Here is a 17,087-nt window from a genome sequence, read left to right on the forward strand (position 1 = left end):
TTTCCTATGGTTTTCTGTTCCTTTTTTCCTGGATGTGTCCTTAACCTTAGCTAAATAAATCTCTAAATTTTTGACTGAGAGCTGTCTCAAATACTTTTTGGGTTACAGCAGCTATTGCATCTAGATATACAATATAAATTAATGTAAAATACCATATGCTTGCAATTTCATAAATGCTAGAGGGATCATCCCAATCAGGGAAAGCTGCAAGAAGAAAGTGTTGGTGGTGAAGCACAACTTCCTAGATTTTTGCTGTCAGTGGGCTGGTTGGAATTTAAATTCTTTGAGTATTAAAAACAAATCAGTCTTCATAACTGATTATTTCTGCTATTATTGTTACCTGTTGGAGCCTCTAGGGAAAAAAAGAGGCAATAGAGAAAGACAGACAGTCTCCAGATGGAGATATGCTTCTGGAATTTTTCAAAGAAGGTTTTAGGTTGCTAATGTGCTCTTGTGGGATTAGATGTCTGATCCTTAGGAGAAGATCATCCATCCTGATATGGGTCAGTTTGGACTCCAAGTCTGACAAAGCAGAACAGGCTTCAGAAAGCCTTGCTTGTCACTTGGAATACAGCCGTCACTCCTGCAGCATCTAAGCTTTGGTGCTGCTGAAGAAAGGCCATTGGCTGTTTTGGAATCCTGAATTCACAGACCCCAACTGCCTGGAACTGACTCTAAGCTAAAACCTGACACTATCTACCACAAGCTGTTTCAACCTCAGCACAAGCCGCGATGAACTGGAAGTGTAAGCAGACAGCAAGGGTTTCCAGGGATTATAGGAATTTAATCAACTGAGCAATCAGCCTTTTACAGCCTACCATCCTGCAGCCTGTTTCTTCCTAAACCTTGCATGGAATGCAGTCGTGTGACTGGTTAAAACCAGCTCCTAACAGATCCCAGCAACTTACAGATGAACCTGAGTGAACTTTCCTCATTACCATGCTAAGTAAAGTCTCCACTCCAGAGGAGCTACAGCTTCATTACCATAACATGCAACCTATGTGTTGGCATGATGACTCACTGCATCTATGCAACTGGGACCCCTCCTCTGTATGTGCCGATGCACCCTCTCCCCTCTCCATCACCCATAAAACCCTCCTGTCACTTTCCCTAGGGAAGACTGCTTTGGAGAATCCTCCCACTGTCCTCCTTACTTGTGCCAAGTAATAAAACTCCTATTGATCCACGCCTGTGTTCTCATGAAAAGTTGTTTGTTACTAAGCGAATGATCCCCGGTTTTTTTTGAGTAACAGAAGTGGGCATGTATGGTTTCTTCTGATAGCAACCAAATACATGTCATTTGTCCACATCAATCAATCCTGCAATTCTCCAACACTGACTGCGTGTTCTACAATCTGACTCAATTCCGACGCTAACTATCCAGAGTTAGGCTCAGCCTCCACAGGTAGAGGCTCCAGGCTCAGCAACAAATGGAGTTCCTTGGCTACTCACGTTTCTACCTGGCTGACTACAAATGGTGGAGACCCCCTAAAGCCCCTTTAAATGTGATAATTCCCTAGAACAACTTCCAAAATTTAGAAAACTGCTTTACTTATGATTGTCAGTTTATTATAAAGAACACAACTCAGCAACAGCTACATGGAAGAAACTAATAAGAAACTAATATGGGGGGCAGTGATTGTGCATGGCTTCCTTTGTTAAAGAAAAAATTATCTAATGATACAAGCTTGATATCCACTGCACTGGGATTTTGCAGCAAGAGAGAGGGATGGGGCTCAAACTTGAACACAACACGGGCAAGTGGGAATTCATAGGCAAGGAGAAGCATACAGGTCAGTGGATGCAAAATTACAAAGAGGAAACCTCAGGGGCAAGAGAGATTCTGGTTAAACCACACTAACAGGATTCTTGCTGAAGACAGGCCGGGGTGATCAGACATCACCTGGAGTTCAGTGAGAAGGATGAACCCGGTCAGATATTGAGGGTGGGAAGTTCCTGCTAAACTGGCTTGGCAGGGTCCTTTGCTAAAATTAGATTTTACAAGGAAGTACAGATGTGCCTAGGAAGAGGTTTGGGAACCCGACTAAAATGTGGTCACGCAGAGACTCTTTGCCACCATGCCCTGTCCAGCCAGGCCAGTCTCCCACCACATCTGTGTTCACCCGCCGCAAAGCTCTCCCAACCCCGTCATATAGGGGTTTCTATGGAGGCTTCATAACGTAGACATTACTGATTAAATAATGGTGATCAGTCCCCATCCTGAAGTTATCCAGCTCTCCCTCCGCAACCAAGAGCCACCTCATTAGCATAAACTCAGGTTTGTTTGACACAGACTCCCTCTGAATAACATGACATCGTATCACTCAGGAAATTCCAAGGGTCTTAGGACCTCTGTGTCTGGAACTGGGGTCAAAGACCAAAAATATATATTTTTATCATGCCACATAAGGCATAAATAAAGTTTTATTATGCTACAAGGCATAAATTTATTTAAAAATAAAAACTTTTATTATGCCACAAGGCAAAAACCCAGACTCCAGGATTGTTGAATGCAGACTCTTGTGGGGGCCCCCTTAAAGAGTTTTGTGATCCTAAATATTTCAAAATGGAGTCACTTATGACAAGTGACTCAGCCCACAGTGAAACTGCTGAACCCTCAAAATGATAAACATAGGTATAATGGACTGAGGTAGTGAGATAACATCTGCTGTGGCCAGACACCCCCAAGACGTGACGAGAAACTGAAACCAAAAGGTGGCTGAGATAATGACCGTGGACACTGCTGCAGAGGGCCACAAAAACAGCAAAGAAACTGACCATGGCAAGACACCTACAGAAGCTCTGCCCAAGACAGCTCTGAGGCCTCCTCGTGATATCCACAGAGGTCCCTGGACGCTCTGCCCAAAAACAGCAACATCATTCAACAGTGTTTTGAGGGAAACCCAGAGGCATGCTAACCTAAACAACAGAAATGGGGGTTTTTTGTTTTGTTTTGCTTTGAGACAGGGTCTCACTCCAGTTGCCCAGGCTAGACTGCAGTGGAGCAATCTCAGCTGACTGCAGCCTGACTTCCTGGGCTCAGGCAATCCTCCCATCTCCGCCTCCCAAGTAGCTGAGAGTACAGGCACGTGCCACCATGCCCGGCTAATTTTTTTTTCTGTGTTGTTAGTAGAGACGGGGTCTCGCCATGTTGGCCAGGCTGGTCTTGAACTCCTGGGCTCAAGTGATCCACCTGTCTAGGCCTCTGGTTGGGTGTGAAAATATGGCCCAGTTCTGGCCAATGGGGAAAGGAATAGGTCATCTGGGGGACTGTGGGAAAGACTTTACTCCCTGAAAAAAAGACAAATGATGAGAATCATCTTTCCCTCCATCTTTTGGGCATAGCCAGGTAAAAATGGGCCACTCAAGGCTGCTACAGCCATGGGAGTTCTTGCAGGGCAACAGTGCAGACCCAGGACCAGTGCAATGGAGACAGCCTGCTGAGTCCTTGGTGACCTTGGTGAGCCACTAGACCCAACCTGAGTCACCCTCTTCCTGCCTTTCTGTTACCGAGACAATGGGTGTCCAGGCTGTTGAAGCCCCTTTGAGTTTAGTTCTGCTTCTTGCACCCAAATGCATTTTAATGGGGCCATGAGCTCCTGGGCTCCACATGGTCTAAGGTACTCCTCACCTCCAGGGCATCCCCATGGAATGAAGCACCCCCTCTGGCCTTCCCCCAAGACTTCTGGCCCAATATTTTCTGGGAGTCATTACAAGACAATGTCCTATGGGGTGCACTGGGGATTGACATCTCCCTGCCTCCAAACGCCTCCCCTTCCTGGAGTAGGAAGAGCTGCCCAGGGTTATTTTTAGAAGAGACCTTTATTTTGGCCAGGTGCGGTGGCTCACACCTGTAATCCCAGCACTTTGGGAGACCGATGGGGAGGCAGATCACAAGGTCAAGAGATCAAGACCATCCTGGCCAACGTGGTGAAACCCCGTCTCTACTAAAAATGGAAAAATGAGCCGGGCATGATGGCAGGTGCCTGTAATCCCAGCTACCCGGGAGGCTGAGGCAGGAGAATCGCTTGAACCCGGGAGGCAGAGGTTGCAATGAGCTGAGATCGCACCATTGCACTCCAGTCTGGGCGACAAGAGTGAAACTCTGTCTCAAAAAAACAAAACAAAACAGGAAGAGACCTTTATTTCTCAAGCAAGGGCAGAAATTCAGGGCTCTCCTTTGACTCTGGCTGCTCCCAAGGTGGCTTTAAAGCACCAGTGAGTCCATGGCTTGTGTAAGAAATGATTAGTCCTTCCATCTAGAGAAATAGCTCCTTTTTAAACAGTTGTCTCTCTTAAACAGTGTTTAGTATTTAAGTGAGGTTGAAACAATGTCAAAAGGAAAGTGAAACTGAAATTCTCTCCTTCAGTATAAAAGCTGATCCACAAATAGCAGAGCACCAGACCTCCTCTTGGCTTCGAGATGGCTTCGGTAAGTTTCCCGTGACTTTGCATTACTGACTCTACAGCAGTTAGGCAGCTACCCCTAAGAAAGGCCTCAGTCCGGGCTCCTGGCCTTGGGCACACAGCTCCAGAACTCGTCTTTAGAAGGCTGTCATGGAAAAGTGTATTTGTCTTTTAAAAGTGCATCTGCCCGGCTGGACAGGGAGTCCTCTGGGCAGAGTCCACCTCCTCTGTGTACCTGGCACAGTGCGAGGAGCCCGGGACTCCCGTGTAGTAGAGAGCTGTGGGGTGCCAGGTGTCAAGTCTACCTCAGCCGGAGGAGAAGCCAGAGTGTGGGCAGGTGGGGGACTCTGGGTTGTGGGAAACAAGCAAATCCCAACATCGTCTGCTTCTGCTGTGACTGGGGCTCAGTCCCTTCTCAACCCCAAACGATGCTTTCTCTCTCGTCGTTCCTCTGTGGCATCATCTGGCCTTATAGGGTGCATTCTAATCTCAGCAGCTTTCTGAATACTGAAATTTCTCCTCCTATTAGCCCAGATGTACCGATTGGCAGAAGCTCTAGGGAGAGTAGGCTGAGCTCAGTGGTGTGCGACTGAAAAGGAACAGCGGGGCCAGGCGCGGTGGCTCACACCTGTAATCCCAGCACTTTGGGAGGCCGAGGCGGGTGGATCACGAGGTCAGGAGATCGAGACCACGGTGAAACCCCATCTCTACTAAAAATACAAAAAATTAGCTGGGCGGGGTGGCGGGCGCATGTAGTCCCAGCTACTCGGGAGGCTGAGGCAGGAGAATGGCGTGAACCCGGGAGGCAGAGCTTGCACTGAGCCGAGATCACGCCACTGCACTCCAGCCTGGGCAACAGCAAGACTCCATCTCGAAAAAAAAAAACAAAAAAGAGGAACAGCGGGGATCAGGCTATTACTAGAAACAAAACCATTCCAGGAAGGGGTCCTGCAAATTCTGGAGGGTGGCCCACTACAACAGCACCACCCGATTCTGGGGAAGGACTTTAAAATTTCATATCTCACTGGCCACCAGCTGAGGCTGCCAGTACCTTGACTGTGGTTTTAGACATTCAGCATTGCAGTTAAAAGCCCCTCTCTCTCCCCATATGGAGACCATCTCTGGGTCCTGCGGTGCCCTGACATAACAGAGGAGGAGCTGGGCGGGAGTCCTGGCCCTGTTCCTTTCCCCTCCCTCTTCCTTGTCTATTTCCTTTGCCCCATTCTATGCCAGGCCCTTCACTGGATCCTGGAGGTGCAGGGAGGGAGGAGCATACAGGATCCTGCCTGCCTGGAGCTCACAGCCCAGAGGGGCACAGGCAGGCACAGGGAATTGCAGCTCAACTTGACCCTTGCAGAGAGCAGGAGAGGCCCCCGGGGACCCAGGTCCTGGGAGTGGAGTGGCGGGTCAGCTGAGCCAGGCTGGTGCCATCAGGGCAGCTTCACAGATGAGGGGGTTTGAGGGAGGGGAAGAGGAAGAGAGGCTGCAGGGAAGTGATGGAGGCAGGGAGAACCAGATGTGCAGAGCAGCAGAGGCCAGAGCCAGGGCAGTAGTGAGGGGCTGGGATGTCACTCAGTGGGCCTGTGGGTGCAGAGCCCAGGGAGGCAGAGGAGGGTGAGGAAGGGCCAGTCAGGAAGGGCCTGGGCGCTGCCCACAGGGTGTGTCCTGGGCCCTGAGATCAGAGGAAGTTCATGGCCAGATGTGCCCTTGGGAAGGCCACCATGGGTTCTGAGGGGTTGGATGTGGAGCGGCAGGGACAGGAGGCAGGGGCTGGTCAGGGGGCTGTGGGGGTCACAGAGGCAGGCATGGGGCTGCCTGAACCAAGTCAGTGGATGGGATATTGACAAGCACACCAACCAGGAGAAGCTTCCGGAGTCCACATTGATTGGTTTTAGTGACTGAATATTGGCATGAGGAAGAAGGCAAAGGAGAGCAGACCCCAGGTCTATGATGGGACATCCTGGGATAAGGGAGGAGGAGGCTGTCACCCACTGAGGACAGGTACAGAGAGGGCGAAAATGGAAAAATCCTCCAATCATGAGGCTGCTATGCCCTCGGGCAGGACATGGAGAAGTGGGAAGGAGGTGAGGAAGGGGAAGAAGGTGGCCAAGACAGGAACCAGGGTGAGGGGTGCGCAGGGAAGAACCAGCTCGGCCTCCTTCCAGCTGAGTGTTTCCAGGAAAGCCCTGCCACCTCTCTGATCCTGTTTCCCCATCTGTGCAATGGGATGATCATGCCTTCCCCTGGGGCTGTGGAGATGGTGCAGTTATTGTAGGACGAGTTCCCACAGGGGCCTGTTCTGTGAGTGCAGAGCCCCCTTAGTGCTGAGAGCTGGGGGGCCCCAAAAGACCCCACTCAGGTCCCAGCAGGATGCTGTGAGCTCCTGTCTCCCAGGGCATCATCTCCAAGAGATAGGTGTCCTGAGACTGGATGGGGCAGGGTCTGAGGAGGAGGTGGTTCTTGGGGCCATGGAGAGGCACAGGGCAGGAGGAGTGATGAGGAACTGAGGGTCAGTCTGCAGAGGGTGGAGAGTTCAAGACTCGCCTTCCCAGCCTTGCTCCTGGCCTCAGTAAAGGTGCTGGTTCATGCAGGCTCTTGAGTCAGCCTACTGAGGAGCACATGTACAATGCACCCATGCACACACATCTGCATCCTCAGCATGCACACACACAGCACACACATGTCACACACGCACCCAGACAGTCCTTCTCTCTCCCATCCCACAAGATCATTCTCCAGGCTTCCAGCCCCCAGTGCCCCCACTGAGGAGAGCCTCTGAAAGTGACAGCAGGGCTGAGGATCTCATGGGGGCTAGAAGCTGATGAACATCAGCAAGGCATCTCCAGGATGAGCTGCAGCTCCCCCAGCCAGGGTCTCTGCTCTTGCCTAGAAGGCCGTATACTCCATCTCTGGCTTTTCTGTTGCAGCCACACCAAGAGCCCAAACCTGGAGACCTGATTGAGATTTTCCGCCTTGGCTATGAGCACTGGGCCCTGTATATAGGAGATGGCTACGTGATCCATCTGGCTCCTCCAAGTAAGAACTTATGAATATATAATTTTCAAGATATTTGTTAAAAGGATAATGAGAGGGCCGGGCGCGGTGGCTCACGCCTATAATCCCAGCACTTTGGGAGGCCGAGGCGGGCAGATCACCTGAGGTCAGGAGTTGAAGACCAGACTGACCAACATGGAGAAACCCCGTCTCTACTGAAAATACAAAATTAGCCAGGCGTGGTAGCACATGGCTGTAATCCCAGCTACTCAGGAGGCTGAGGCAGGAGAATCACTTGATCCTGGGAGGCGGAGGTTGCAGTGAGCCGAGATCGTGCCATTGCACTCTAGCCTGGGCAACAAAGCAAAACTTGACCTCAAAAAGTAAAAAAAATAAGATAATGAGAGCCACTGAAAGACAGTTAAGGAAGGGAAACTTGAGTTAGGAGACACATTCTTCTTAGAGGATGCTTGATGAGATTGTACACACATATGTCCCATGAAGTAGACACAGTGCATTCCATAGGTCCTGGCAGAACAGGAGAAGAAACCGTTGCCTCCCGCAGCGAAGCTGGGCTGCTGCAGCATTGGGAGCTCTCTAGCTCAAAGTCAGTTACCTTGGCATGCAGAATCTCATAGGACTTAAACCAGCCAGGTTTCTTAGGTCTTAAAGAAGAAAGTTTCTCAAAAGGAACAGTGTTTCTCCGTGCCAGATCCTTTGCCTCATGTGTTTTTACAGAACGAGGTGTCTTGATATTATATACTCAAGATTCCTTACTGGGAGCAATTCTCACAGGTTTATACATTTTTTTAAAATTCTCATACAAATGCACAGTGAGCAATACCAATTTTTTATTTACCTCATTAATAACAGAAGCAGAAATATGACATACCCAGTTAAAAGCAGAATGAAGGAAACGTATGTATGGATAGCCAATGAAAGGGGAATAAACAAACGCAGAGGCCAGGCACAGTGGCTCACTCCTATAATCCCAGCACTTTGGGAGGCCAAGGCAGGCGGATCACTTGAGGTCAGGAGGTCAAGACCAGCCTGGCCAACATGGTGAAACCCCGTCTCTATTAAAAATACAAAAATTAGCTGGGGGTGGTGGCAGTCATCTGTAATCCCAGCTACTCAGGAGGCTGAGGCAGGAGAATTGCTTGAACCCGGGAGATGGAGGTTGCAGTGAGCCGAGATCCTGAGACAGTGCCACTGAACTCCAGCCTAGGAGACAGAAGAAGACATTGTCTCAAAAAACAACAACAAAAATGCAGAAATGAGACAACAAGACTGCCAAATTAGGCAGGTACAGGCAAGTTCATATCCTCTAGGGCAATGCCACTACATAACTCTTGATGTTCTCTTTTCACCAAGCATTTACATTGTCACTGGACAAAAACCATTCCCATCACTATCAGAGCAAGACATTTGCATCTTATCAGTTTTCTCCAAGCCATCATCTCCCAGGCAGGGTTGTAAAAATGTCTGAATTGATGGAAAATAGTAAATCAAGCCCACTTAATCCAGATGACCCTCAGGGACCTTGTAAGGCAAAGCATGGCAATGAAGACACATGGTCCTTTTTGTGCCTAACTTGCAGGGTGTAAAGAGGCTTTTTTTTTTTTTTTTTAGACAGAGTCTTGCTCTGTCACCGGCATGGAGTACAGTGGCACAATCTCAGCTCACTGCAACCTCCGCCTCCCAAGTTCAAGCGATTCCCCTGCCTCAGCCTCCCGAATAGCTGGGACTACAGGCACAAGCCACCACATGCAGCTAATTATTTATATTTTAGTAGACATGGGGTTTCACCATGTTGGCCAAGATAGTCTCGATCTCCTGACCTTGTGATCTGCCTGCCTCGGCATCCCAAAGTGCTGGGATTATAGGCATGAGCCACCACGCTCAGCTGTAAAGAGGCTTTTTAAGACAATTTTTCTTTCTTTCCTTCTTTTTTTTTTTCCTCTGAGACAGGGTCTTACTCTGTCATCCAGGCTGGTGTGCAGTGATGTGATTAAGGCTCGCTGCAGTCTTTTTTTTTTGTATAAATATTCTGATTTAATAAATGGTATGAATATATATTTTGCATACTTTACAATAAAGAAAATTTTGAAAGAAAATTGATCTAAAACTTTGTTTCCCTCCAATTTACATGGTAAAGTCAACTGCATACAGTTATTTCCATGTATAAGTTTTACATTTGTATTTTCTACAATTAAATAAATCTAAATGTTAAATTTTAGCACATATATTCAATTATGTACACAATTACAATGTCAATTTATAAGTCAAGCTTACTTAAAAATCATAAATTACAAAAAACACATTATGAATAATTTTGTTCTAGAAGTATCATACCAACTCATATGATCTAGGTGAACCCAAAAGTAAAAAACAATGATTATAAATTATGGTAGTGTCTGTAAAACCCTGTTATAAAGGAGGTATTCTTTTAAATATGTACCTTTATATAAAAGCTCCTGACTCCTTTTAAGGACCAAAATTATTTTCAGTTTAACCATTTTCATTAAAATGCTTATTTAAAAAGTATCACCTTATAAAACTGAGTATATAAAATACAATGCAGCCCTTGATAACTAAGAATCTTTATAAATGCCAATTATTTAGTGACCTGTTTATCAAACTATTTCTATGGATGGGGTGATTTTTTTTCTTCCTCTAAATTAAGTGGCCCTAGACTAATATATTTGTATAGTTACTCTGTTTTCTTCCTTACTGTCATTTCACATCTCTATCAGTGAGTTCCTCAGGATTTGCCTTTATTTTACAACTATGAAAGTCTTCAATCCAATTCCCTGCTTCCACACATAGGACACAGAAAGCCTAAACTTTCCTTTTTTCTGGGCTCCAATACGAAGCAGCATTTACGTGTCTGGCTTGGTGGGAGGAAGGTTGTCAACTGGGATATCATGTGTGTTCACCTGCCTATCTTGCCCTATTTATTTAGTTGCTATAAATGTCCTGCTTCTCAAATATCTGGATTTTTGGCTACCTATTTGGCTTCTGTCTTTGTGTTTATATCTGTCTGGTTTTAGCAGGTCTCTCTGATTCCTGACCCACAGCTCCTCTCCTCTAATATTCAAGTGTGCTGCTTGCCTAACTCCTCATTCCTTCTCCTTGAATTTCACTTTACAATTGCACTAGGTTCTATCATCGTTGGCCACAGATTACCACAAAACATAATTTCTTAAATTCTGCAAATTTCTAATCTTGGTTTCCTACAAGATCTAACACTAAGCTTGTGTTATCCTGATTACAGTGTATATAAAACAATGCTTGTGGAAAACTAACCTAGGAGAAAGCTTATAGGGGAAACCTGATAATGAATTTTATTAAATTAATAAGCCTTATAAAAATTTCAAATGTAATAGTATCTGGATTTAAACTTCAATACTTTTCTTAAGTAAAATTCTTTTTTTTTTTCTTTTTTTTTTTTGAGACAGAGTCTCACTCTGTCGCCCAGGCTGGAGTGCAGTGGCGCAATCTCGGCTCACTGCTAGCTCCGCCTCCTGGGTTCACGCCATTCTCCTGCCTCAGCCTCTCTGAGTAGCTGGGACTACAGGCGCCCGCCACCACGCCCGGCTAATTTTTTTGTATTTTTAGTAGAGACGGGGTTTCACCGTGGTCTCGATCTCCTGACCTCGTGATCCGCCCGCCTCGGCCTCCCAAAGTGCTGGGATTACAAGCGTGAGCCACCGCGCCCAGTCAAATAAAATTCTTAACCATGGTAGAAGTTAACGTTTGTTGATGTTCACTCATCTATACCCTCCATATTCTCAGCAAAGTTGGCATAAATCTGACCTGAATAAATAGGGCTATAACATTATCAGGCTTGTAAAATACTTTATCAAATCAATGCATCAGTTAAAGCAGGGGTCCCCAACCCTGGGCTGTGTGTGGCCTATTAGGAATCGGGCCACACAATAGGTGAGCTGAGAGGCAGGTGAGTGGGCATTACTGCCTGAGCTCTGCCTCTTGTCAGATCAGTAGTAGCATTAGATTCTCATAGGAGTGCAAACCCCATTGGGAACTGCACATGCAAGGGATCAGGCTCACTGCAGTCTTGACCTCCCCGAGCTCAGGCCAGGTGATCCTCCCACATCAGCCTTCTGAATAGCTGAGACGACAGGCGTGCGCCACCACGCGCAGCTAATTTTTGTATTCTTTGTAGAGACAGATCTCGCCATGTTGTGCAGGCTGGTCTTGAACTCCTGAGCTCACGTGGTCCACCTGTTCAGGCCTCCCAAAGTGCTGGGATTACAGGCACAAGCCACTGTGCCCAGCCAACAGGATTTTCTTAAGAGGGTTCTAAGTGCAAACATCAGCCTTGAGATTAGAAACGGGGCAAGAGAGGTAACACATAATTATTGTGCGCATTAGGTACTATCCATTTTAATAAAAATAAGATAACACCTGGAGTGACTATATAATGGAATTGGGGCTCCACTGGTTGACAGCTCTTCTGTGTACCTCTCTATGTGCCTAGAACTGTAGCCAGATTGTAGGACAGAAGACACTTTACAAAGGATTCCCTCAGGGTCAGCCCAGTACAGTGGAAGGAGCCTTCCCTTTGGGGCTTAAGAGAAGCAGTTTCACATCCTGATTCTAGGACTTTTCATAGCACAGAAAAGTCTCATGATGTCTCTCTCAGCCCAATATTGGTTTTTAAATTGAGATGATAATATTTTCCTTGAAAGTTAAAAAGGAGATTAAATTAGGAAGTATGTGTAACAGCACAGCATGGTAACTGAAACAGTGGGTACTAAACGAATTGGATCTTTTTCTGAAACACAAGTGTACAAAGCTGAACAGGTAATATATAAGCTTTAACATCATTGTTTATAATGATGAAAATGTTTCCAGTACCTAAATGACTGATAACAGGGGATTGGCCACAGAAGTGATGTACATGCATAGCATGGAATATGGTAGCAGCCACTGGCAATCATGACATTCACTGACTTGGACAAACATTCACACCTTATTTGGTTAAAAAAGGAGAGCAAAATCTATTAACCCGGCCTGGTGGCGGGCGCCTGTAGTCCCAGCTACTCAGGAGGCTGAGGCAGGAGAATGGCGTGAACCCGGGAGACAGAGCTTGCAGTGAGCTGAGATCACACCACTGCACTCCAGCCTGGGCAACAGAGTGAGACTCCGTCAAAATTTAAAAAAGCAAAATCTGTGAATCCTCCAATCACATTTGTGAAAGGATAAACACCAGTAGTTCCCTAGTGGAGATTTCAAGCCCTTCTCTCCCTACTTCACCTTCCCCTGCCAGTGAGAGTGCCTCTGATTGCAGGTGAGTACCCCGGGGCTGGCTCCTCCAGCATCTTCTCAGTCCTGAGCAGCAGTGCAGTGGTAAAACAGGAGCTCCTAGAAGATGTGTTAGGAGGCTGTTGCTATCAGGTCAACAACAGCTTGGACCATAAGTATGAACCACAGCCCGTGGAGGTGATCATCAGTTCTGCGAAGAAGATGGTCGGTCAGAAGATGAAGTACAGTATTGTGAGCGGGAACTGTGAGCACTTTGTCACCCAGCTGAGATATGGCAAGTCCTGCTCTAAACAGGTAAGGACCTCTCTGGATAATCCATCTTCCCCTGCTTGGGGCTGGACTCACTGGGCTGTGCAGCCAGGCGATCACTGTAAATGATGCAAACGCAGCCTCTTAGAGACCCGCTGGCTGAGAGTCAGGACCTCTGAGCTCCAATGCCAGATCTGCTTCTAATCCACAGAGGGTCTTTGGACAGGTCCCTTCCCCTCAAGCCCTCTCCATGTGCAGAGGAGGGGATGGATGGAGGACCTCTGAGGATCCTTCCCCTCTAAAACCTATCCTGAAAATGGCTCCTGAAGTTCTGGGGGTCATCAGGAGAATCTGGGCCAACCCAGGACCATGACAGGTCCCGCAACCCCCCCAAAGAGTACTCAGGCAAGGGACACTCAGGGTCCGTGGACCTGTGTAAGAGCTCAAGGACATTTGTGTGTAAGATCTGGGCACAGCCTCCATCCCTTGTCCCTTCACAGTGTTTCACATTTGTTGCCCCAAAACACAAAATAAGTGGCAGAACCGGGATTCCAACCCCAGTTGTCCCTTTCTAGAGTCTCTGCCTGTGATGCCTACTCTGCAGCAGCTCAGGGCCCCTGGCCTGCGTGACTGAATGGTTGGGGGCCTTTGGTGAGAGGGGGATAATGGCAGGAGTAGAGGCTTTGCGGAGGGAAATCGAGAGTTTGCCGTGGCATGTGATGTCTGAGGTGCCCATTAGAGGCCTTGGTGGAGATAAGGCATGGAGTTGGAGTTTAGGCTGAAGTAGAGCTGGAGATGGAAGTTTCCAGGCTGCAGTTGGGAACAGTACACAGTGACCCCGGGGCACGCATATGGCCATGGCCTCCGTAAGTCTCCCCTCAGCTTCTGCCACAGCCCTCCCTGTGCAAAGGTGTAGCTCAGGGAGGACCCAGACTGCAAAATAGTCCCCAGTCTGGCCCCTGGAGCTCAGACCCTAGGAAGCGAGGCACAAACCTTCTTCCTTGCCCCAAATCAGAACGAATGTCCTCACCTGGAAGCTCTCTCAAAAGGATCTCATGGGCCCATTCTCAGGACAAGCCCAGACAAGTCGAACACCAAGAAGTGGTCACAGCCCAGAAAATGGAGTCCCTGGGGATACAGTCAACGGCTTCTGTCGGAGAGGATTCTGAGCCAGCCAGCTGGGAGAGAAGAAAGGAGATGCCAGGCCATAGGGGAGGCGGGAGAGAGGGGAGAGGGAGAGGAGTTCCAGGCCCTTGGGAGGGAGAAAGTGCCAGCCTGGCTTGCTGTGAACACTCAACAAAAGCTGCTTGCTTTGCAGGTGGAAAAGGCCAAGCTTGAAGTCGGTGTGGCCACGGTGTTTGGAATCCTGAGTATTGTTGGATACTCTTTTGTGACTAGGAGACACCAAAACAAGTGACAGCCTGAAGCAGCCACAAAATCCTGTGTTAGAAGCAGCTGTGGGGGTCCCAGTGGAGATGGGCCGCCCCCATGCCTCCAGCAGCCTGACCCTCGTGCCCTGTCTCAGGCTCTCTCTAGATCCTTTCATCTGTTTTCCTCTCTCGCTGGCAAAAGTATGATCTAATTGAAACAAGACTGAAGAATCAATAAACAGCCATCTGCCCCTTCAGAAAGGACTTCTACCATGTTTTTATAGACTTCTGAATCACAAAGGAGGAAAGTAACATTGAGTGAACACTCACTGGGTAGTTCCAGCAATTTCTAGCTGGGTGACTTTAGAGAAGGCTCTTGATTCTCAGAACCTCAGTTCTTCCATGTCAGGTGATGTCAGGAAGATCACCTAAGATAATGCATACACGACACCCAGCGCTAGGTCTGATACGTAACAGATGTTCAATGAATTGTTATCATCATTCTCCACAGACATAACATCGACATAATTGCATGTCATTAATTTTACTCTCAGGGAGGTGAAAAAAACTAAATTACCTTCCAGTATAGTCTCATGTGGTGCTTAAATCCCCTCACAACACCTACGCATCTACCAGCATCTTCCCAGTTACCTTCCTCAGTTAGCCCTCTTTTTAGAAAGTTTTTTATATTTTTAGCTCAAAGGTCTGAGTTCTCACCCACCTGTGACTACTAGATGGAGTAATATTCTTTCCATGCCCAAATTGCCATGGCTCAAGCTGGTCCTGGGTGGAATGCTGAGAATTAGCTACCTCTAAATCTCCCTCCACTACTTCCAGCATGCCCTGGGTGTGGCTCCAGAAGTGCCCAGGTCCCCATGTTTCTGTGCTTCCTCACTCCAGCCTCTGCCACCAGTAACCCTACTCACTGGCCACTTCCATGGTGGTCACTGCAGCCACCACCACTCTGGCTTCAGGACTGAGGACATCACCCTCCCCTGGGTTGTACTTTTTCATGCGTGAGCAAGCTGGTTGGTACCTTAGTTCCCCAACACAGCGGAGACCAGGCTGTAATGATTAACGAGACTCCGCTGGAAGCTCAGGGCTATTGGAAGGTTGAAGAACAAAGAGAATAACTTATCATTGCTACAACTAGAGGGGGCTCTGCTCAGATTCCTGGCTGAAATACCAGGCTCCATTTGGGGATTGCAGAAGCATCCATGCCTGCCTTGCTCCAGGGCTACCTGCACATCAGAGGGCCCAGCTGCTCTACCCAGAGTGCAGGCCTAAAAAGCAGAAGGCCCAGCAAGAGAAGAAGGCTTTCTCACTTCTTGTGACCTAAGGCTCACCTCCCCAGACTTCATTACCTGTCCAGGATCAGTTGTTCCAGGGTGCTGGACAATGGGAGCATCCAGGCCCTTCCAAGGTGTGCTTTACCTCCATGACTAGGTCAGATCCCAATTAGGAGTCTCAGGTGTCCATGTGTCTGCACTTCATGTGATTCTCACAGTTGCAATGAACACTGATCCATGTGGTTATTTTACTAATGTGCCTTTCCCTGACAGTATTTTGGGGACAGTCCAAGTTTGGTACCATTGGGACTCTAGCATCAAGCACAATGCTTAACTTACTATAACCACTCGATAGATGACGGATTACAAGCATGCACCCGTAATCCCAGCTACTTGGGAGGCTGTGTCAGGAGGATTACTTGAGCCCAAGAGTTTGAGATCAGCTTGGGCAACATAGTGAGACCCCATCTCTCAAAAAGGAAAAAAAGATAGTAGTTTACTTAATTAATAAATGTATTAACTAATAGGTAGAAAAACAGGGCCGGGCACAGGGGCACACACCTGTAATCCCAGTACTTTGGGAGACCAAAGGAGGATCTCTTGAGCCCAGGAGTTTAAGACCAGCCTAGGCAACATAGTAAGACCCTGTCTCTACAAAAAAATAAAAATAAAAAATAAAAAAAGATTAGCCAGGTGTGGTGGTGCATGACAGAGCAGGAGCATCGCCATCTTGGACAAATATCAACATTCTATGTTCCTCTTGATTAAAAACTGCCTAAATCCAGCCCCAGAACATCAGGGCATTTCCCTATGCTGGGAAACCAACGCCCAGCATAACCAGAAACATTCCAACCCTAAGATAAAACCCTTTCCAACCAGAAACATACCAACCCCAAGATAGCCTCCCCTCTGACAAGAGACGTTCTAACCCTACAATAAACCTTCCATCACATAGAAACATTCCAAACCTACAATGATCTTCCCACTTCCTAAACTCTTATATATCCTTAGTCTGTTAGAACACTCCTGACCAAAAATCAACCAGAAGCCCCTCTCAGGTTTATTCTCTAAATAAACCTGTCTTTGACTGTTGAGCCCCTTTTTGTGTTTCTTTCCTCTTTCTTTAATTCTTACAGCGTGTGCCTGTAGTCCCTGCTACTCAGGAGGCTGAGGCAGGAGGATCATTTGAGCCCAGGAGTTCAAGTCTGCAGTGAGCTATGATCAAAAGGAGTACAAGTAAAAAATAAAAATATAAAACATGACCACTCTTCTCAAAAAAATAAAAATAAAAAATAAAAAATATGACCACTCAAAAAAATGTTGTGGCCACCACAGTAAAGGTTAATGCACATCAGAATTATGTTGCTGTGAAGTTGAGAAATACACTGAACCAGTTCCAGACCTCTCTGGACTGACTTCCATGAACTAGATTTCACTAAATGTGGAATATATATATATGTAATATATACACACACACATATAATAC

The 17,087-nt window shown here is 47.3% G+C and overlaps 1 protein-coding gene across 1 annotated transcript; it reads left to right on the forward strand.

Annotated features, from left to right (window-relative positions):
- The first annotated feature begins 4,172 nt into the window (after positions 1–4,172).
- Positions 4,173–15,507, forward strand: PLAAT4 (phospholipase A and acyltransferase 4). Its single transcript, XM_032153155.2, has 4 exons — positions 4,173–4,432; positions 7,335–7,443; positions 12,719–12,987; positions 14,261–15,507. The coding sequence occupies exons 1-4, from the start codon at positions 4,424–4,426 to the stop codon at positions 14,357–14,359; spliced, it is 486 nt and encodes a 161-aa protein (XP_032009046.1). The 5' UTR covers positions 4,173–4,423; the 3' UTR covers positions 14,360–15,507.
- The last annotated feature ends 1,580 nt before the right edge of the window (positions 15,508–17,087 follow it).

This window comes from Hylobates moloch, unplaced genomic scaffold (assembly GCF_009828535.3).
Source record: "Hylobates moloch isolate HMO894 unplaced genomic scaffold, HMol_V3 SCAFFOLD_5, whole genome shotgun sequence".
In the NCBI taxonomy this organism is placed as follows: Eukaryota; Metazoa; Chordata; class Mammalia; order Primates; family Hylobatidae; genus Hylobates; species Hylobates moloch.

Excerpts from the sequence above, each read along its gene's own strand:
- PLAAT4 (XM_032153155.2), top strand. Across the intron at positions 7,444-12,718 it reads GATCCATCTGGCTCCTCCAA|GTGAGTACCCCGGGGCTGGC; the intron begins GTAAGAACTTAT and ends CTCTGATTGCAG. Across the intron at positions 12,988-14,260 it reads GCAAGTCCTGCTCTAAACAG|GTGGAAAAGGCCAAGCTTGA; the intron begins GTAAGGACCTCT and ends CTTGCTTTGCAG.